We start from the raw sequence: 18,537 nt of genomic DNA, 5'->3' as shown, positions 1-18,537 counted from the left end.
TTGAGCCACCTTAAGCCAAATTATTTCCTTTTTCACTTTCGTCAGAAATGTGTCTCTTGCTAGCCTGTATAACAGCCTCCCTCTCAGAAAGAGAGAGGACGGCTGTGTCACAGGCTAGTCGTTCGCTGGATAAGCTGTTCTTTTACTGTGCAAAAACTGCACGACAGCTTTTATTCAGAACTGACCTTCATCGTCGGTCTCTCTTTGTGCCACCAAAGTGTCTAACTTCTCACTCATGTTCGCTATCTCACTTTTCATCTGTTGAAGTTTGTCTGAAAATTAACATCAGCTTTCGCTATCATTGCCATAGTCATGTCAAAATATATAGATAGGAAAATATCGACGTTGGAAATTATCAAATTTCTGCCAGTCTGAACATGCAATAATTTACCAACATTAGTTGCTTAACAGTCATCCTGTCGCTTTTTCCGTTAGTTTATTAATGTATTAGTTGCTGTTTACTGCTGAAGTTACAGGAGAACCTTTTTTTCTTGCCTAGTGATAGAATCTCTATACCTCCAAATATCTCAATTGACAACTACTGACCTTCATCTAGGAGTGATCCCAACTTTTTCACTTGATTTCCTATTTGCTCAAGTGTCTCTTTGAGGTTTTCTGCGGTAGAAAAAAAGTCAGACTTAGTTTCAAGCTTATACAAGTTGCTCTTTGCACTCACGTTCAGTTTAACCATAACTTTATTTTTTCGTTTCCTTTATTTTCAGAACTGTTGAAAACATTGCTTAGTATTTAAAGCGATCATCATACAGGAGACAGATAAACTGCCAGGAGATTATTATCAATTTACACTTCTTACTTTTGGTATAGCCTCTTAAGTAACCTTAAGAGAAACTTGATTAGTGGCATGAAAACAATTGTTTATTGGTGCCTTGCATTACCCTGTCAGTTAACACCTGGATGAAGAAGAAAGCAGCCACCTTTCGTTTTTAAAAAGTACCAATTATTTAAAACTCTCTGTACTTGACTAAATTGTCAAATTCCCCATCCCCAGGCAACCCTTCGCGATCAAATGCCAACATGGTGGGGACCTACAACTTGTCAAATGTCCCCTAGATGGGGTGGTATGGGCGGGCTTGGAATTGACAGAGCCATTATTGTTTTGAGTAACTGATTACTATCAAGTTATAATGGAGCTCTGCTTTTACACATAAGGCTTAGCTAAATCTATTTCCACAATGCCATAGAAAACACAGCCAAACAGGATACAGGAAAGCTGTGGTATACTTGACGGTAACAAATTCAACCTTCCCATCACGCGCCGCGCATATGTCACATTGATTGTGTTGGCCACCGTATTTTCAATGGTGAGGTATAAAATAGTTATGCAACGCTATCTCCTGGCATACCATGGAAGGGGTGGCGAATGGTCCTTCAAAAACTCTGGGTCTCGTAAAATTTTAGTCGAATTTCACGGGTCTCGCAGTCTCGCTTTTTAGCGGTTATGTGCGTCTCGCAGTCTCGATTTTTCTACGAAGCTGTCTCGGAGTCTCGATTTTTCGCAAGGCTTGCTGTGTCTCGAAGTCCCAATTCGTTCCTTTATCTGCTTTTATAAATGACGTCTTCTCTTCACTTGATATGGAATTTCAATGAAGCAACAAAAAGGAACAAAACCTACCGCAACGTCTGTTTTGGCGCCAGAAAAACAGTCATTTTTTCTCTAGGATATCATAACGTAGTGTCCTATAGTCGAATTTCCAGTTCCAGTCAGTTCCAAGAAGCTGGCTAAAGACTGTACAAGCTCATTCTAGCTCTCAACTAAATCTGGGGCTCGAATTTTAAGAGTCTGAACGTCTGGCGTTCGCACTCAAAGCGCTTTGAAGTCTCGGTCTCGCAATCTAAAAAGTCAAAATGTCTCGGGCTCGCAAAGAAAAACGCTTGTCTCGCCGTCTCGCGAAGTCTCGCATTTACCATTCGCCACCCCTCATGGAACATCCCACTAATGTAACTTGTATTTTCTTGGTATATTACACGCTCGCCTTAATTATAAGACTCGTGTGTATACCAAGAAAATACAAGTGACTCGTGGGATATTCCATGGTATACCATTCAAAAACACTGCATAACTAGTATATTTTACATACCTCGTTCAGGATCTGGATCCGAATGTTTCCGTTTCAAAGTACTTCTCACTCCAGTGGAATCTCCACTGTCGTGTGTACTTGCAGTGGCACTAGAGACTTCTGCTGTTACTCTTCCTGCTGGTATTGCACCAGCGGGCTGCTGAATGGCGAAAGGTCCTTTAAAGATACGCAAAATGACTTAAATGAAATGAATCATCAAAGGGACCTAATGGTCCAAATGGGTTCCAGTGGATATTATACACTTACTGGTCCCAACGGTAATGGATAGTTTTGTTTTACCGAGAATCTTGATGTTCCCTGAGACAAAGTCAAGGAAAACATCGAACCCCATTAATCCAGTCAACAACAGGCCATAAAACCCCGTATGAGGGGTTCTTTAAATAAGAAAATGACTGACTCAGAGTTTCTGTTCAGGCCACTTCAAAGTGGACACAATACAGAGGTGGCTGTATTAATGGGGTGGCTGTGAGGCAGGGTTCCATTCTAAAACTGCAAAAATCTATGCTAATTTAATCCAAACACCATCTGGTCATGATTTCCTTGTTCAAACTTAAAGAATTATTAATGACATGGAGAAGGATTTATCCCAAAATCCTTACTTCAATCATCAATTATTTGTCTTGTTTCTAAAATTCTTTACATTTCCTCTGATGTTATTGAAACCAATTTTGGAGCTGTTCTGACAGTTCTCAGAACAAAGTTTTAAATCCAAGATGATAGAAATTTTCAAATGTGGCATTTACGTGCTATGTGATATCATGAAAAACAATTGATTTAATCACTTAAGTAGACAAGTATGAATGCTTAACATGCGATTTAGGTTAGGTAACTATTGAGGGACCAGGGAGGGGGAGGGGCATAAAATTACCCATCTTACAAAAGGGCAAAAGGCTAAGTTAAGTAGGGTATTTTTTAAATATTTTTAAAACTTCAATTTTAGGTTACTATATTTATAGCACTGCCCATTTAAAGTAGCCATTTTCTTTAAAGGAATGTTACTTTGTACTGGCAACAGTGTAATCTTTGGTGAAACACGTCCGTGTGACTCAGACAGGAAAACCTTTGAAAAGTAATTGAAATCTTTGGACATCTTGAGAAATATTTGAGTTACCTTCATAAGGCCTGGCACTCACAAGCTTAAAATCTCATGCATGTGAGACAAAAGGAAAAAAGTTGGCAGGTATATTACACTGCAAGTGAGTGATATCTTGACTTGAGCTACTAAATTTTCATGCAACTGATAAATTCCTTCAAATTAAGTTGTCACTGAAAATAGTAACCTTAAGGGAAACTTGATTAGTGATGAAAAAAAATTGTATGTTGGTGCCTTGCATATAACACCCTGTCAATTAACCTTTAATTTGCACCTGGATGAAGAGAGGTGCTGTAAGAGCAAATTTTGTTGCCTGAGAACATGACAAATTAACCCCATCCAGACTTCTTGATCTGGAGTACATCACACTTAAACCATTAGACTACTGGAACAGCACTTAACATTGTAAAAAATACTTACCATTAACGTAACAAAACTGCTCTGCCAAGTCTTGGCGCTGCACAAGTTCGTGACTTAATGCTTCATACAAGTCCTTGTAGGTTGCTGCTGAAGAACCTTTTCCTTGTTTCCAGTGCTTTAACATGTGGTATACCTTTTCAGACAGTTGGTTGTGAGCTTGATTTATTTGTTCAAGCTGTGGATCACTGAGCCCAAGGCGACGCCCAAGCCTTTTCCAGTTTACAATTTTATCACCCAGTACTTCTAATTCATAATCTGTGGGTGTGCCATCTCTTACTACAAAGAGAAATAATGGTTCAAATTTATAGCTGAACTGCTGTTGTTACTCACAATACTTAAAATTAAGGCTTTGACCTATTTTAAGTAATTAAATATTTTTACTATCGCACAGCTACCTCAGTGTGTTTACAGAATTTAACTAGGAAAACCTGAATATATATATTTGGCTGAAGAACAAAACAAAATCTTTGTGATGTCAGAATTAGTTGCCATGACAACAAACGGTACCATATTTAAACTATCACAACTTTAAAATTAGTAGGTGAAAGTTTATTTTTACATATGTAAACATTTTTATCAAGTCGACTTGTGAGCTTCTCTTCCAAGTCCAATATTGGCTTAAAACAACAAATCACAACCTCCCAGATGAAACCACCGAAACAACCAAAACGAAATTACTGAAACAAGCCACACAACCAACACAAAACCATGAGCTAGCCAAAGGAGAAAAGTCAAGAAAAGTTTAATTTCACTTTCTCTTGGATTTATGAATTTAGTCAGAAATTATTGACTATGTTATATTCTTGTATCTTTTATTGTAAGCAATCATTTTAATTTTGTGTACTTACATTTTAACTAGTTCGTATTTTCTTTTGTTGATTTGTTTATAAATTAATGTATATTCATGTTATATTAATAGTGGGCTTCCTGCAAGGAAGCTTTCTAGCTAAGCAATATTTGTCAGTCTAAATAAAGAATTTCCTTTTTTTACCTTCAAATATAACCTGTCCAGTATCAGTCCTTAAGCTTTAATATTAATAACACCTTACGTTCCTAAAGTATTAACCCAAACACTGAACAACATCCACATCATGCAACAGCATTTAATTTAACTATTAATATAAATAAAATAAAAACAACAACAAAAAAAATGTTTCAACCTTTAAATAACTTAAGCTTTGTTAACTGTAACACATTAGTTCTGAGATATTTCTATCTTCAGATTTACATGATAGGCCCTTTGCAGCTAAGCTATCAGTGTGACCTACATGTATTTTTCACAAAATTATGGGCTATAACTGAACAAATGCCAGAAATGGAAAAAGCATGTCGTAAGTATCAAAATGGCCATGTTTGAGGACCCCGTTATTAAAATTTGAGATTTTATGATGGTCTGAATTTTTTTAAAAAATTAGAAGATTTGTACGGAAAAAGTTACTGGAAAGCAAGGCCTTGCTCTCCAGCAACGTTTTCCATACAAATCCTCTAAATTTATCGAAAATTAAAACTGTCGTATAAACTTACTCTTTAATCCCTGGTGACTTCTGGGGCCTCAAACTTGGTCATTTTGGTATTTTTGGTATGCTCTTTTTATTTCTGGCAATCTTTAAGCTATAGTCCATAATATAATTTTTTTGAGGGAAAATTTGGTCACGTGATCTCAGCTGCAAAGGGCCTATTATAATGGCAGGATATCTTGCCTAACTCTCAAGATAATTAGAAAACCTCAATAAGAAACTACAGTACTAGCACCGGTAAGCAAAGAGAACAAAAGATAAATTTAAAGGTACAGTATCAATAAGTTGCGCATGCGCGAGCTTTCAATCCAGAATTTGCAAACGTCCAACGACGATTAATTCTTAATCTCACACGTGAAATTCAAAATGGTGTTGACAAGAGGAGACTATGCAGTAAATGTACCTTGGCCAGTTGAGCTACCACCAAATCATGATTTTCTTAAGAACCCGCATTCACTTAGCTTTCTACCGACATACTGAACGCGGAAACAAGTATTTATAAACTAACGTTTGAAAGATGCATAATCGTGTTGCAATTTGATGGTAATTTTGGTTTAGAATGGCATAGGTTTTGGATATTTATTGTATCATGGCCTCTAAATCTTAACGTACTACAGAATCTGCATTCACTTAGTTTTCAAATGGGGTAAATTAACATAGCAATTTTCGAAGATGTTATGGAGAAAAAATTCTTTACATGAGTTGGTTAGCCCTGTGAAGTTGAAAGATAAATAAAGTAGAGTGAAATACAGCATGATTTTTTTAGCTGTTTAATGTATCGTGGCCGCTAAATCATTATGTACTGAGGAATTAACAGTCACGGCTAGCTTTCAAATGGTGCATTTAACTTAGAAATCTGTGGAGATGTAAGTGGAGAAAAAAATTACTTACATGAGTTGGTTAGCACTGGTAAATTTAGGAACTTGTATTGACCACGCCATGATCCGACAGCCCAGAAACACGGCACGTCGTTATAAGTTATTGTTAAAAAAACTCAAACAGACCTAGAAAAAACTTAGTTTTGACAAATCTGCTTTCCCTTCGCTACAAAATAAAAAAATCTACATTAAAAATACCCTCTAAAAGCAAATATTTTAACCAATATGAAAAATCAATTTCACACTGATGTGCAGCTCATGATACTGTCCCTTTAAATAATTGAATAATTTTTTTTCTATTGAGGACATATGGAAATTTTACTTGAAATACCTCTTTCCCTTCCAACTCCTTGTGCATATTACTACTTGTGACTCTCCTTGATGGCCACTCAGATCCCCAATAAAATCTAAAACAACTATTATGAACAAACATTAATTAAAAATAATACAAATTGATACTTACATGTACTTGTTCCGGGTACAGCTTCCTTTGAGGATTGAAGAGGACAAATTTCATCCATGTCTACAGCTCCGTGCGCATGCGATTGGTCAGATTAGAGCCAATGAAGTCGTTGAACAAACTGAAAGTTATTTATGCACCATCTTTCAGGAAATGCTGTCCTTCTTCTCGTGTCAACTTCAAAGACCTCTCATCAACTTGACCTGTCCCAATGTCACCAATAAAAGTATAGAGACCATTAAGAATACGAAAAACAAGTAAATAAACCTCATTTGCCTGTAACATTTAAGCATGGAGCTTTAAAACAAACATGATAATAATGGGTTTAAGACAAAGCTGAAGATTCAACATACAATTGTCTGGCAAACAGGCATGATAAGGAGGATGTAATGCACAAGTACTAGTGAACACCGAATCCTTTAAGCCTGCAGTGACCATGACTGATCACTGATAATACACCACAAATGTACATAAAAAGCTTGAGCTGCAATTTTTCTTCTCACGTCCATCCAGATACATTCGTTGTGTAATGAAGTCTAAATAGGGAGATTGGTTACAAACTCTTTCTATCGCATTTTGCAAGTTACAGTCTTTCAAATACACTTGATAACTGCTGGTCTGTTTATATCGTCAGCGTTTAAAAGCTTTCTGTGCTTAAACAGTGAAGCTTAAAAAATGCCTTTGCTTAGTCTTGTAATTGTCTCATTAAAAATAGCTTAGAACTGTGTTGAATATAGCGAAAGTCAAAGAGTACTGCATCAAAAACACAACTTTGTTAAAAAAGGTATCCAAATTGAGTTAAAAGCTTTCCACCTTTGTTGTTTTAGACCAATTAACATAATGCAGACAAACACTTCTAAATGAAACCTACAGTAATAATCACACAAACTACTAAATACATGCCATGTGATATGAGAATTTCTGTTTTCACAATTTTCTTACCTAGAGAAGTTGTGACGTCGTGGAGTTAATTTTTTAAAATCTGTTGGAAATGACACAGTATCAGTCAGTCACCTGAAGGAGTTAATACAACAGTAGAAATAAACAGGTTGTCTCCAATTTACACATACTTAATTAGCCATCTTTGGTTTAGTATTTCTACAACAAGAAAAGTCACATGAAAATGAAATCCACTGGATCAATTGTTTTACAACTATCAGTCTATTAAAGCACAAATATTCATTTCAACTGGGCAATTCAATTTCTCTCCAAGGCTTTAAATCATCTGAAGTACCCGGTAAGGTGCATATTTTGTAGTGTTCGGTGAATATCACATTTTGCAAGTTATATTCTTTCAAATGTGCGTGATAATTACTGCTTGACTCTGTTGATATCTTAAGCCTTCGGCGCACTACAGTGATTAGCTACTGTTGTTGCTTAGTCTTGTATCAGGCTCACTGAAACAGCTAGAACTCTCTCAGTGAACATAAAGTCACACTTGTACATAATCACAAAACAGGATTATTTCATTGGCCAGTTAACAAGCATAGCAAATCAAGTTTTCGACAAATTGTTTTCTCCAACAAATTGTCAAAAGCAAGCAAGTAAAACAACATCCAACTTTGTTGTTTTAGACCCATACATAGGCAGACAAACACTGCTTAATATAACCTATTTAAATCACACATATTATAATTGTTTTCCATAATTGATTTTTCTTACCTTACAGAGAAGTTCTGTAGTTGCGTAGTTGTTTTGAATTCTCAATGTTGAAAATGGCTATGTGTAGTCAGTCACCAAGGAGTAACAACTGTAAAAACAACAGGTTGGCTCTTAAATCTCTTAGGTAACATATAAAACACTTGCTCTATGAAAACAGCACAACACTTAATCGAGAATAACTCTGGAAATATTAAAGCAGTGTTCTTCAAACTTGGCACCAGCAATGTACATCACAAATCAAACAGAATGGCGCCTTCCATGCTGTTGCCATGGCAACACTCTTGGCTCCAGTCTCTTCCTGTGAAAAACCAAATATCCCCATTTGCAGCCTTTTAAAGTGGGACAGAGGGTCTTGCTCGGAACACACATGGTTCCCATGTTGTTTTAACTCTCCCCATTAGATTGTTGGGAGTGGATGATCCTTGTTTAAGATAAAATCTGGGAATTTTAGTCTCAATTAAAACAGAACCAGTGGCATAATTGTTGTCACGGCAATGGCACGATGGGTGTCATTATGTGTCTTTAGTGATGTATATTTCTCGTGCCAAGTTTGACATTTGAAAACATTATAATTATTTTATTACATAACTAGCACATTATGAACTTCAAAGATAACACTACTAATTACAAGCATTAACTGTATAGTTTGCTGGACTACATCCGAGAGCTAAAGTTAGCATTGTTTGACTTTCTAATGATTTCCAAGTGTTATGTTTTCCTGTTACTGCTGTAGTTAACTATATTTTGTTGAAAAAATATCTCAGGATTCATTTGAAACAAATTGGTCTTTCATACGGTAAAATACTCTTTCCTCGACAAAATAATTGTTTATCAAAGTTTCTAAAGTGCGTCGCTCATGTTTAGTTTATGCTTTTGCAAGGAACTAGTTCTGTGTTTCGACACACATTGGCAAGTCGCTTGTCCAATGCTTATTGTCTGAAGCGTTTCGTAAATCCTTGTCGAAAAAATGATAACTCCAGTTTTATTTGACACAAATCTTTCATTCAAACAGTAAAATACTCTTTCTTTAATAAAAGGATGGTTTATCAAAGTTTCTTAAACACACTGCCCACTTTTAATCAGAGTTTGCCCCCTTTTTCAGAAACAAATTTCCAGGACTTTTCCAGGACTTTTCCACGATTGATTTTTCCAGGACTTTAAAATTCACATTAACCCTAGCCTTTCAATCCAATTATCTTAATGTTAATTCTCCTTACTGTCTGCCATACATTTCATGTTTTTTTACTCGAGTTTAAGAGATTTCCAGAACTTTCCAGGACCAGTAGCCCTTTTCCAGGACTTTCCAATCCTGGAAAATTAAACGCCACGATAAAATTCCAGGACTTTCCAGGTTTTCCAGGACCCGTACGAACCCTGTTAATAAATTTTTCTTCAAGGGAAAGTTCGGTGTTTCAGCACACGTTGGCAAGTCGCTTAATTGAACTGAGTTTACTTTCTATCGGAAAATGTTATCTGTCAGTTGTGTTTGGTCTATGAAGATGGGATTGTTGAAGCGATTATCCCTGGTTCTACTTGACAGAAAGCAGTATTTTTTATTCAATGGCCAATGTTTAGTAAAAAGGTTTTACAGGCGGCCCATATTGGACAGGGTAAAAAGCTGTGGCTGGTTTTTTAAGTTTTACAAATATGATCGGCCATTGATCAACTGAGCCCATTATGGCAACATGGCGTGGGGAAAAGAGAGATTGGGGAGAGTGAAATGAACAATTACAAAAGACACAAGCCTACGAACACCCATCATCCATGCCATCCTAGATCAAAGGTGACATTTTATTCCTCTGGCAATTTGTAAAATTAATACATTTCAGACCTTTTTGAAAAGAGCATTTTGGAAGGTGGCGAACTGACATATAAGCATTGGGGAACTGATCCAGGACATTGGATAATCAACTTTATACGTTGGTGAAGTTACATGTTGGCAAAATGACAGGTTACCATCAGAAGCGATATATAACTTCGCTGCTACTGTACAATAATTCGCTGGGCAAAAACAATTAATCGCTAAGCTGTATTGATATTTCGTTGGGTGAAAATGATATATCACCCGCTGCAAATGATAAATCACTTGGTGGAAACGATAAATCACTCACTGCAAACAATATGTCGCTTGGTGCAAACCATATATTGCTCGGTTCAAATAATAAATCACTTGGTGCAAACGATTAATCACTCGGTGCAAATGATAAAGCGCTTGGTGTAAATAATATATCGCACAAGACTCAGCGAAATATCGTAACAGCTACAACACTAAGCTCCACGATATCTCACGCTATATATCCTTTCAAGCTAATCACCGTTCAAATATTGCCGATAAATTGAAATTATTGCAATATTCATAGATTATCGTTTGCATTAGTTTTGCACAATACTGTACGTTCAGTATGCAGACATACACTTCTAAATAAAACCAATAATCACACAAACTACTGAATCCACATATCAGAATTTTGCTTTCATAATTTTCTTACCTAGAGAAGTTCTGCAGTCGTGGAGTTGTTTTCAAATCCGTTGAAAATGGCACAGTGTCAATCGGTCACCAAGGAGTTAATACAACTGTAGATATAAACACGTTGGCTCTATACTCTCAAGTAATATATAAAATGTTTGCTTATGGTCAAAATTGAAAACGTTCTGTGAACAAACCAGCAATAAGAGAGAGATTGTGCTGTTTTGCATTGGGTTTATCGCTCTAAAACACACAAGAATAATATTTATTATTCCTTAAACAGAAATTGTATCTACCAACATTTCAATCAAGCTTCTTGCTTTCACCAAGGACAGGAGCTGAGTCGTTCAGTGTTTACGAGTCAATATTGATGTGCTAGAAGCCATTATGAATTTCATATTTACCAGTAATTAATACATCGAGATTAAAAGACTTAACACAGAAACACAAATGCAAACCAAACTGTAATGCATTAGGGAATATCAACTTTTTAAAGCCTAATCATTACTGATAATCGGCAGAAACATAAAAAGAACTTGTTAATTTTCTTCTCCATTCAGATACATTTATTGTCTATTGAAGTCTGTGGAAATTGCCTACAAACTCTTTCTATCGCATTTAATTTTGCAAGTTACTCTTTCAAATGTGCATGATAACTGCTTGTCTGTTTATATCTTCAGCGTTGAAGCTTTCCACACTACAGTGTCATGAAGCTATTGTTTTTGCTTAGTCATGTATGGCTCCCTGAAACAGCTAGAACTCTTTTGAATATAAAGAAAATCACAGTGTACAGAATCCCCCCAAAAAAGGATTATTTTATTGGCCAGTTAACAATCATACGCTGTAAATGAAGTGTTCAACAAATTGAGAAAAGCAAGCAAGCAAAAGCTCTCCAACTTTGTTGTTTTAGACTCATACAGATAAAGACGAACACTAGCTGCTAAATGGAACCTTGCACTGACTAGAATGCACATATCAGATGTTTTTTCTTACCTTGCAGAGACGTCTCTATGCACTTGAAAACGATCGAGCCAAAGTCAGTCAGTCACCAAGGAGTTTTTACAACTGTAGAAACAAACAGGTTGGCTCGAATCTGATGTAACATTTATGCCCTTAGCAAGACTGTGCTCTAGCAGCACCCGGTTGCCGCAGGCGACCGGCTTCCATCTTCGGGCGACAAGAAAACCATACCTGGTCGCCCAGCCGGGCGATCTCCTTTAACAGATTTAACTTGGAGATGAAATCAGTCTCATAATAATTTGTCTTTTACTTTTTGATTTCTTGCATTGTATTGAAGTTTACAAGGCAAAATGGCTCAATTCACAATGTTTAAATTCATCTGTGAAGTGATCAAAACATCGCTCGTTCAGTGGCTCGGTTCGATCCATACGTTTAACTTAACACTGGCCTGCAGTCATACGGACAGCAGTTTCCTTGTATAACTCGAAAAGCGTCAACAAAAAATCTTCTTAGTTCCTATGCCTTGTATAATGTGCATGAAAAGTCCCTAATTGAAGGAGAATGTGAACAGAATTACCAGAAGCAACAGGCTAGGGTAAAGAGGGGAAAAGGACTTAATTTTTCTACATATATCAACCATTCTAACTAAAAATAACATGTTAATTTTGTCTTTCTTTGTGGACTCTTGACAACGGTATAACAAAAAAATTACATGGGAACAAATCTATCTTTGGCGTCTGTAAATAGGATAAATGCCCTAGAAACAATGTAAGACAATTTTATTTGAGTGTCAATCGGTTATCATATATTAATTAATAATGCTATTTGATAATCATAATTAATCAATTAATTAATTGGTTTTTTTTTTCGTTCGGGCTACCAAGCTTGACTTCTGGGCACCCTAGCCTACATAGCTGGGTGCATGAAGGGCTCCCTAGAATTTTTCTTAGAGCACAGCCTTGCTTAGTCTAATTTGAAAATATTGATGCAAACAAAGCAACAATGAGATCGAAAATTTAAATGCATAAGTTAACCCATAAGGAAGATTTGCTTTTTCGGGTTGGGTTTATCGCAGTTGCATCAAGAGAAACCTTCAGTTTACAACTTGAGCCAGGCAAAAAGACAGCAATAACGATTACCACCAGGTTATTTGCTAAACTTACTGTTCGCTAGTAAATACTGATTATTGATGAATTGTAAATACTCCCCGGTTTAAGGAAGTTATAGATCACAACAGCAGATCATATATATGTCTCAATCTGTAATTAATCTAGGAATTGAGTATCTGAGAGATTATGTGGCCCTCATCTTTTGTTGTAAAGTAAAGTTTTGCGTTTACCGGTGAAAATGCAGATAAAATCACGAGTTTATGTTGATTTGATTTCGCTAAAGTTCGCTGTTAATTGAACTACTGGTTCTACCTCTAGCGATGAAATTGTACCCCGACAAACGCTGATGAGTTTGTGTAGGATAACTGAGTCATCCATGATCAATGCTTGTTTGGCTAGATTTCACATTTTACGACTTTCGCTTTCAGTTCTTCGAATGCGTACGTGTTTCATTGTATATAATCTTGGGACTTGACTGCTCGTTATGAATGATAGTTAGCTCACAACTTATTGGATATTGAATTAAAATCTTCTCAACAATTAAACAACTGTGGAAATGAGTAAGGTTTTTCCGCCTTTGTTGCTTGTCAGCGCTATCGAATTTTGCTCGTCCCTCAAATGTGCTTACGTTTCATTATTTTATTTCACTCATCCTGCTTACCTGAAACGTTAAAGCTTCTCTTGTCGCCAGAATCAGTCACTTAGACGTATAACTGTGACCATGAACAGGAGATTCCTACATAGAACGAAAATCTACTTAATAACTTGAATTAGAATTCCACTGTCGAATGGCTGGCAAAACAGTGATTCCGTCTAGTCACGCGAACTGAATTATTCTCAGTGGTAAAATGTTCTTTTAATAACCAGAGGTCTCGTTTAGCGTAGTGTTTTCATCTAAAGTAATAGACTAACCTTCTATAATCACGTCCAACCGATACAATGAAAAACCGCTCCCTGAGCTGAAGGCTGTTGTCTAAACAGAACAGAGTCTGTAATGATCATGAGGTCAGAAGCACTCAAGCGAAACGATACATCCGGGACCCACGATCCGCACAATAATCTGTCACGCTAACCTTGGCTGTTTACATTAAACCGCGGATCAATATTAGTGCCGAGCTGAGCCGCTCCGGACTCCCCCGTGCCCGTGGGGTACTCCCGTATGGTTTTGTAGCCGTTTTGGTCTCAAAACAGGGTATGCTTTTTTTTTCTTTTTTTTTTTTTTTCCGAAAAGGCCATATTATCGACAAGACCATCAACAAAAGCCCTTCACCGTAGACGCAAGGCCCGGGGGAGGGGGGGCGGGGGGGGAGGGAGAGGGTGGCGACGGGGTGGGGCCTCAGCCCCTCCAGTTTCAAAAATGTTTGAAATTTTTCGGGCAAAGCGGTGATGATTCGGACAAAAGTACACTCGAGAAAATATTCTAAAAGGTAGTCAAGACCAGGCTTGTAGGCTACTTACTCTGACGTTTGCCTTGTCAAAACGGAATTAAGGTCAAATGATTCCAGTTATTCTGTTTTGGAAAGGGCATATATATCGTTCAAATGTGTATCCTGGAAATCCACGAAATGTATTTTATTTCCATCAACAAAGGAATGACAAAAGAATCAAAGCAAACGAAGACCAAGACTTTTTGTGGTGGCTCTAAAAAGAGGAGTTTGGAATGGCTCCAAACAGAACCGTTTTAAATTTTCTTGAACTTTTCGCACGAGGAAGAGTTAAAGTGGTGCTACCCTAAATATGACGTTGTTCATTAAAAATTCCCTTGAACGCTTGTTAAAAACATTTCGAAACGATCTTGTCGTATTTACCTCTAGATAAGTGCGAAATTCCTACAACTGCGGTAACTAATTCAAAATAGAACAACCATTACAACCCCCCTCCGAGACACAATTTGCACCTCATCCGCACTTTGTGGCTTGTTAAATGCTTAATCCATCATGTAAGAAACTTAAAGTGCATTTTTCTCAAACATCTACTTTTGTACCAACTGACCTCACGCCATTGTAAGATAGTGGTTTGGCATTGACTATTTTTGATGTTTCGTTCAAGACGTTTCTTCATCAGTTGAAATATTAACGTTAGTACGCGTGATTCAAAAAGCAGCACGTCGAACGCGCGCTGAGGAAAATTCCGGGTGAAGTTTCAAGGAAATGTAGCGCGAGACTTATGCGCATGCCAAAGACTTGCAGACTTCTGGGATGGCGATGTGGTCATTTCCAGATTGCGGATCCTTTATTGACATCCAGACTTCCAAGAAGAGTCGCTCGTGAAAGTTAGTTAGCAGTTAGCCTCATTTTGGAAGTGTCAGAGTTGTTGGATATGAGGCTAACTTTCACGAGTGACTCTTCTTGGAAGCCTGGATATCAGTAAAGGATCCGCAATCTGGAAATGACCACATCGCCATCCCAGAAGTCTACAGCGTGTATGCTGAACCTTGCTTTTCTCTTTGTCACGTGGCCCAGCAAACTCTTCCCTCGCGCACGAACCTCTAACACGTAATCTTCATTATCTGTGGAGTAAGGCCCAGTTCAGACGCCGAACTTAATTCTAATTTGGATCGACCCAAATTATTAAAAGTACGCTTGTTGATTCGATCAGACGTCGAACGTAATCCGCGGAACTCAATTTAATTTGAACCAAAACACATCGAAATGTTAGCGGTTCTCAGGAAAAGTGTAAACTGCTTGTAAAATAAGTCATATTATGATATAGATAGGACCCTGCGCGCGCTCTGATTGGTCAAAAGCCCATGTTTTTTATCAGAGTATAAAACATAGAAAAAGCGTGTTTTATTGTTTTTCACCACATCACCTCTATATCATAAAGCAAATGAGGAAGCCTAAGCCGTGTATTACACTGTGATAAAACACTCCGGACATTTGAGAACACTCAAGAAATGTAGAAAACACTCGCCTACGGCTCGTGTTTTCTACATTTCCCTCGTGTTCTCAAATGCCCGTCGTGTTTTATCACAGTGTAATACACGGCTTAGGCTTCTTTACTTGTTAAATAATTGTTGCATTAGGCTCGGTACATGACAAGTTCGACGTCTGAATTAAAGCCGTTGCAAAGTCAAAATTCCTGGCTGAGCATGCGCAAGGCAGGAAGAACGGCTGAGCCGTATTAGGCTCTGCTCGTGAAAACGTTCGGCGTCTGAACTGGACCCAAGTCCCTGTTTACAAGCAGGTAGGGTCAGAATTCTTCGTTTCATCTTGGACCAGTTTTCCATGTAATAAAAGCCGGAACCAAGAAACAGCAATGCGATCACTGTTCATTTGTGAAGAAAAAGCTCTCCGCAGAGCGATATATCCGCACGGAGTTTGCACCCGACAGCAAAGAGAGATTTAAAAAGATAGTGAAGGTCAGATAAACTATAACAGCAGCCATAATCGGGGACGGAGACCGTAAGCGCGCACCATTTCTAGTATTCTATTCTAGTATTGTGGCCTCATGCTCCACTCACGAAGGGGCGAAGAGGATGAGTGAGTGAGTGAGTGAGTGAGTGAGTGAGTGAGTGAGTGAGTGAGTGAGTGAGTGAGTGAGTGAGTGAGTGAGTGAGTGAGTGAGTGAGTTAGTGAGTGAGTGATTTCTAGTATTGGAGCTGTTCCTATGATATGGGATAATTTTTCTATTTTTAGAACAAATTGCGCCATCGCCTGTGGCACACGCGCGAACATGCTGCGAGGATTTTTGCGGATGTCGCGCGGTTGAAAGGGCGTCCGAAATTCCCGACATTTTTCATGCTTTTTGCTCACAACTCAACACGTTTATGTCTGTTGGAATTTTGCTTATGTGTTTTCGTCGTAAGCTGCTCCAGTTTGAGTGAAGTAAGACAGAGCCGAATTTAGGTATGTCCCTCTTTAAACATCACTGACCAACTTGTGTTCCGCTGCTTCTTTTCCAAAAGCTGTACATTACTCCCCCTTAAATTTCCCATATGTTGAAGATTAACAGCTTTTCCATACCACAGCGAAAAACTAGCTAGACATATTTAGATGTAGTAGCGTTTCAGGACTTCAAAGTTTCCTAGCTCCTCTTGCCACGCGCTTGCGAGGAATTCGCCAGTCTATCGCGTCCCAAACAGTAAAACAAAATAATTGCAATTTTGAGTTTCGCCTGAATTGTAAGCAACGCTTGATGTTTCATCAAGGCCCAATAACTTTAGTTCCGTAGATACTGCTCAGTTATGTTTGAGTAAAAATCCAGGAGAAAGACAATCAGGTGAGATTTTCAGTATTTTGGCGTTAATTCCAGTTTGAAATGGAGGAGGTCGCCGTTGGCGGCCGCGAAGTTGCAAGCCTTGTCTCTCTCTCTTGTCTGACTGGTCTCCGGCCAAAAGAAATTTCGTAAAATTAACCGAACCGAAAGAGATTCTTGAGGAGGAAGAGTGCTTTTTCAAACAGATATATACATCAAAAAACACGAATCCGAACGGCTCGGAGTTTATCGAATTCTTTAATACGGAAAATATATTATCAGAAGAAACTGCAAATACTTGCGAAGGTATTATGCCTAGCGATGAATGTAAACGAGCGCTTATGACGATGGAAAGCAATAAAACACAAGGTACAGATGGCCTCACTTCAGAGTTCTAGTGCCATTTTTGGAACGCTGTCAGCAAATTTAAAGCGGAAAGTTTTAATTATGCATTTCAACATGGATCAGTGTTTCAACGGCAAGGTATTCAGTATTTCTTTAATCCTAAAAAAGAATAAGAACGGGGAATATTAAACAAGTTGAAGACAAGTATCGCTACTTGATGTTGACTACAAAATTGCGACAAAAACTATTGATTGCTCTTCGCTTGGAAAAGATCTTGTCAAGCATAAAACATCCTTGTCAGTCCGGCTACCTAAAGGGCAGATTCATTGGAGAAAGCATCAGACTAATAGCAGACACAATGGACTTCACTAAAATAGAAAAAATACCAGGTATAGCTGTTTTCTTAGATTTCGAAAAAGCCAGCCTTCTGATTCTATTGAATGGGACTTCATCCAAAAATGCCTTAAATCTTTCAACTTTGGAGCAAACCTCCGACAATGGATCAGCGTGTTCTATAAAGACATCTCTAGTTGCGTCATTAACAATGGCATTACCTCTAAACACTTCTACTTAGAACGCGGTGTCCGTCAGGGTTGTCCCCTTTCAGGCATACTCTTTGTTATCGCTATGGAGCTTCTTGCCCAAAGTATAAGACGGTCAAAAAACACCAAGGGCATATATATCCAGGGAAATGAAGAGGTCAAGCTCACGCAATATGCTGACAACACAACTGCCCTTCTTGCTGATGTCCAGTCAGTTTCTAATTTATTTGACTTACTCTCACTGTTTGAAAAGTGCTCTGGACTAAACATAAATCAGGCAAAATCAGAAATGCTATGGCCTGGCTCCATGTGCCATAGGAAAGACGCGATTTGCAACCTCCAAATTAGCGATGATTCTGTTTACGCGCTCGGGGTGCTTTTTGCTTACAATATTGAATTGTCTCATAAGAAAAATTTCTTTGAAAAATTAGGATCCCTAAAGAAAACCTTAAGTGTCTGATCCCGAAGAGACTTATCTATATACGATAGAATAAATATTGTTAAAACATTAGCCCTCTCCAAACTTGCATTCATCTCCAGTGTTATGGAGACTCAAAAAAAATAGTGTTCGATTTTATCTGGAAGCAAAAACCCGCCAAAATAAAAAAGACAACCCTCATCAAGAAGAAATCCGATGGCGGTCTTGGCACGAAAGATTTTGTTCTATTCGATAAGGCTTTGAAACTAACTTGGGTAAAACGGCTGTGCTCCGACTTAGACGCACCGTGGAAGTATATTCCAAAATCGTCTCTCTCTACTGTTGGCGGCACTGAGCTCTTTCAATGTAA

The 18,537-nt window shown here is 37.9% G+C and overlaps 1 protein-coding gene across 3 annotated transcripts in view; it reads right to left on the bottom strand.

The window, feature by feature from the left end:
- The window catches only part of LOC149109743 (uncharacterized), a 73,554-nt gene that overhangs the window by 12,156 nt on the left and 42,861 nt on the right, over positions 1–18,537 (bottom strand). Inside the window, exons 2-10 of one of the 3 annotated variants that reach the window (XM_089294030.1) lie at positions 11,590–11,661; positions 10,619–10,703; positions 8,130–8,217; positions 7,410–7,481; positions 6,471–6,670; positions 3,613–3,888; positions 2,100–2,255; positions 547–615; positions 186–272 (exon numbers count right to left, since the gene is read on the bottom strand). In XM_089294030.1, coding sequence (XP_089150156.1) covers positions 186–272; positions 547–615; positions 2,100–2,255; positions 3,613–3,888; positions 6,471–6,528 — 646 coding nt within the window. In that variant the 5' untranslated portion in view covers positions 6,529–6,670; positions 7,410–7,481; positions 8,130–8,217; positions 10,619–10,703; positions 11,590–11,661. The remainder of the gene's footprint in view (positions 1–185; positions 273–546; positions 616–2,099; positions 2,256–3,612; positions 3,889–6,470; positions 6,671–7,409; positions 7,482–8,129; positions 8,218–10,618; positions 10,704–11,589; positions 11,662–18,537) is intronic. The other 2 variants (XM_089294031.1, XM_089294032.1) reach the window with 2 other exon arrangements.

Source organism: Orbicella faveolata, unplaced genomic scaffold (assembly GCF_042242905.1).
Source record: "Orbicella faveolata isolate gen_17 unplaced genomic scaffold, um_ofav_v1 contig_25, whole genome shotgun sequence".
Taxonomy (NCBI): domain Eukaryota; kingdom Metazoa; phylum Cnidaria; class Anthozoa; order Scleractinia; family Merulinidae; genus Orbicella; species Orbicella faveolata.
Note: the sequence above shows the minus strand (reverse complement) of the source record. Positions and strands in the feature narration are given on the sequence as shown.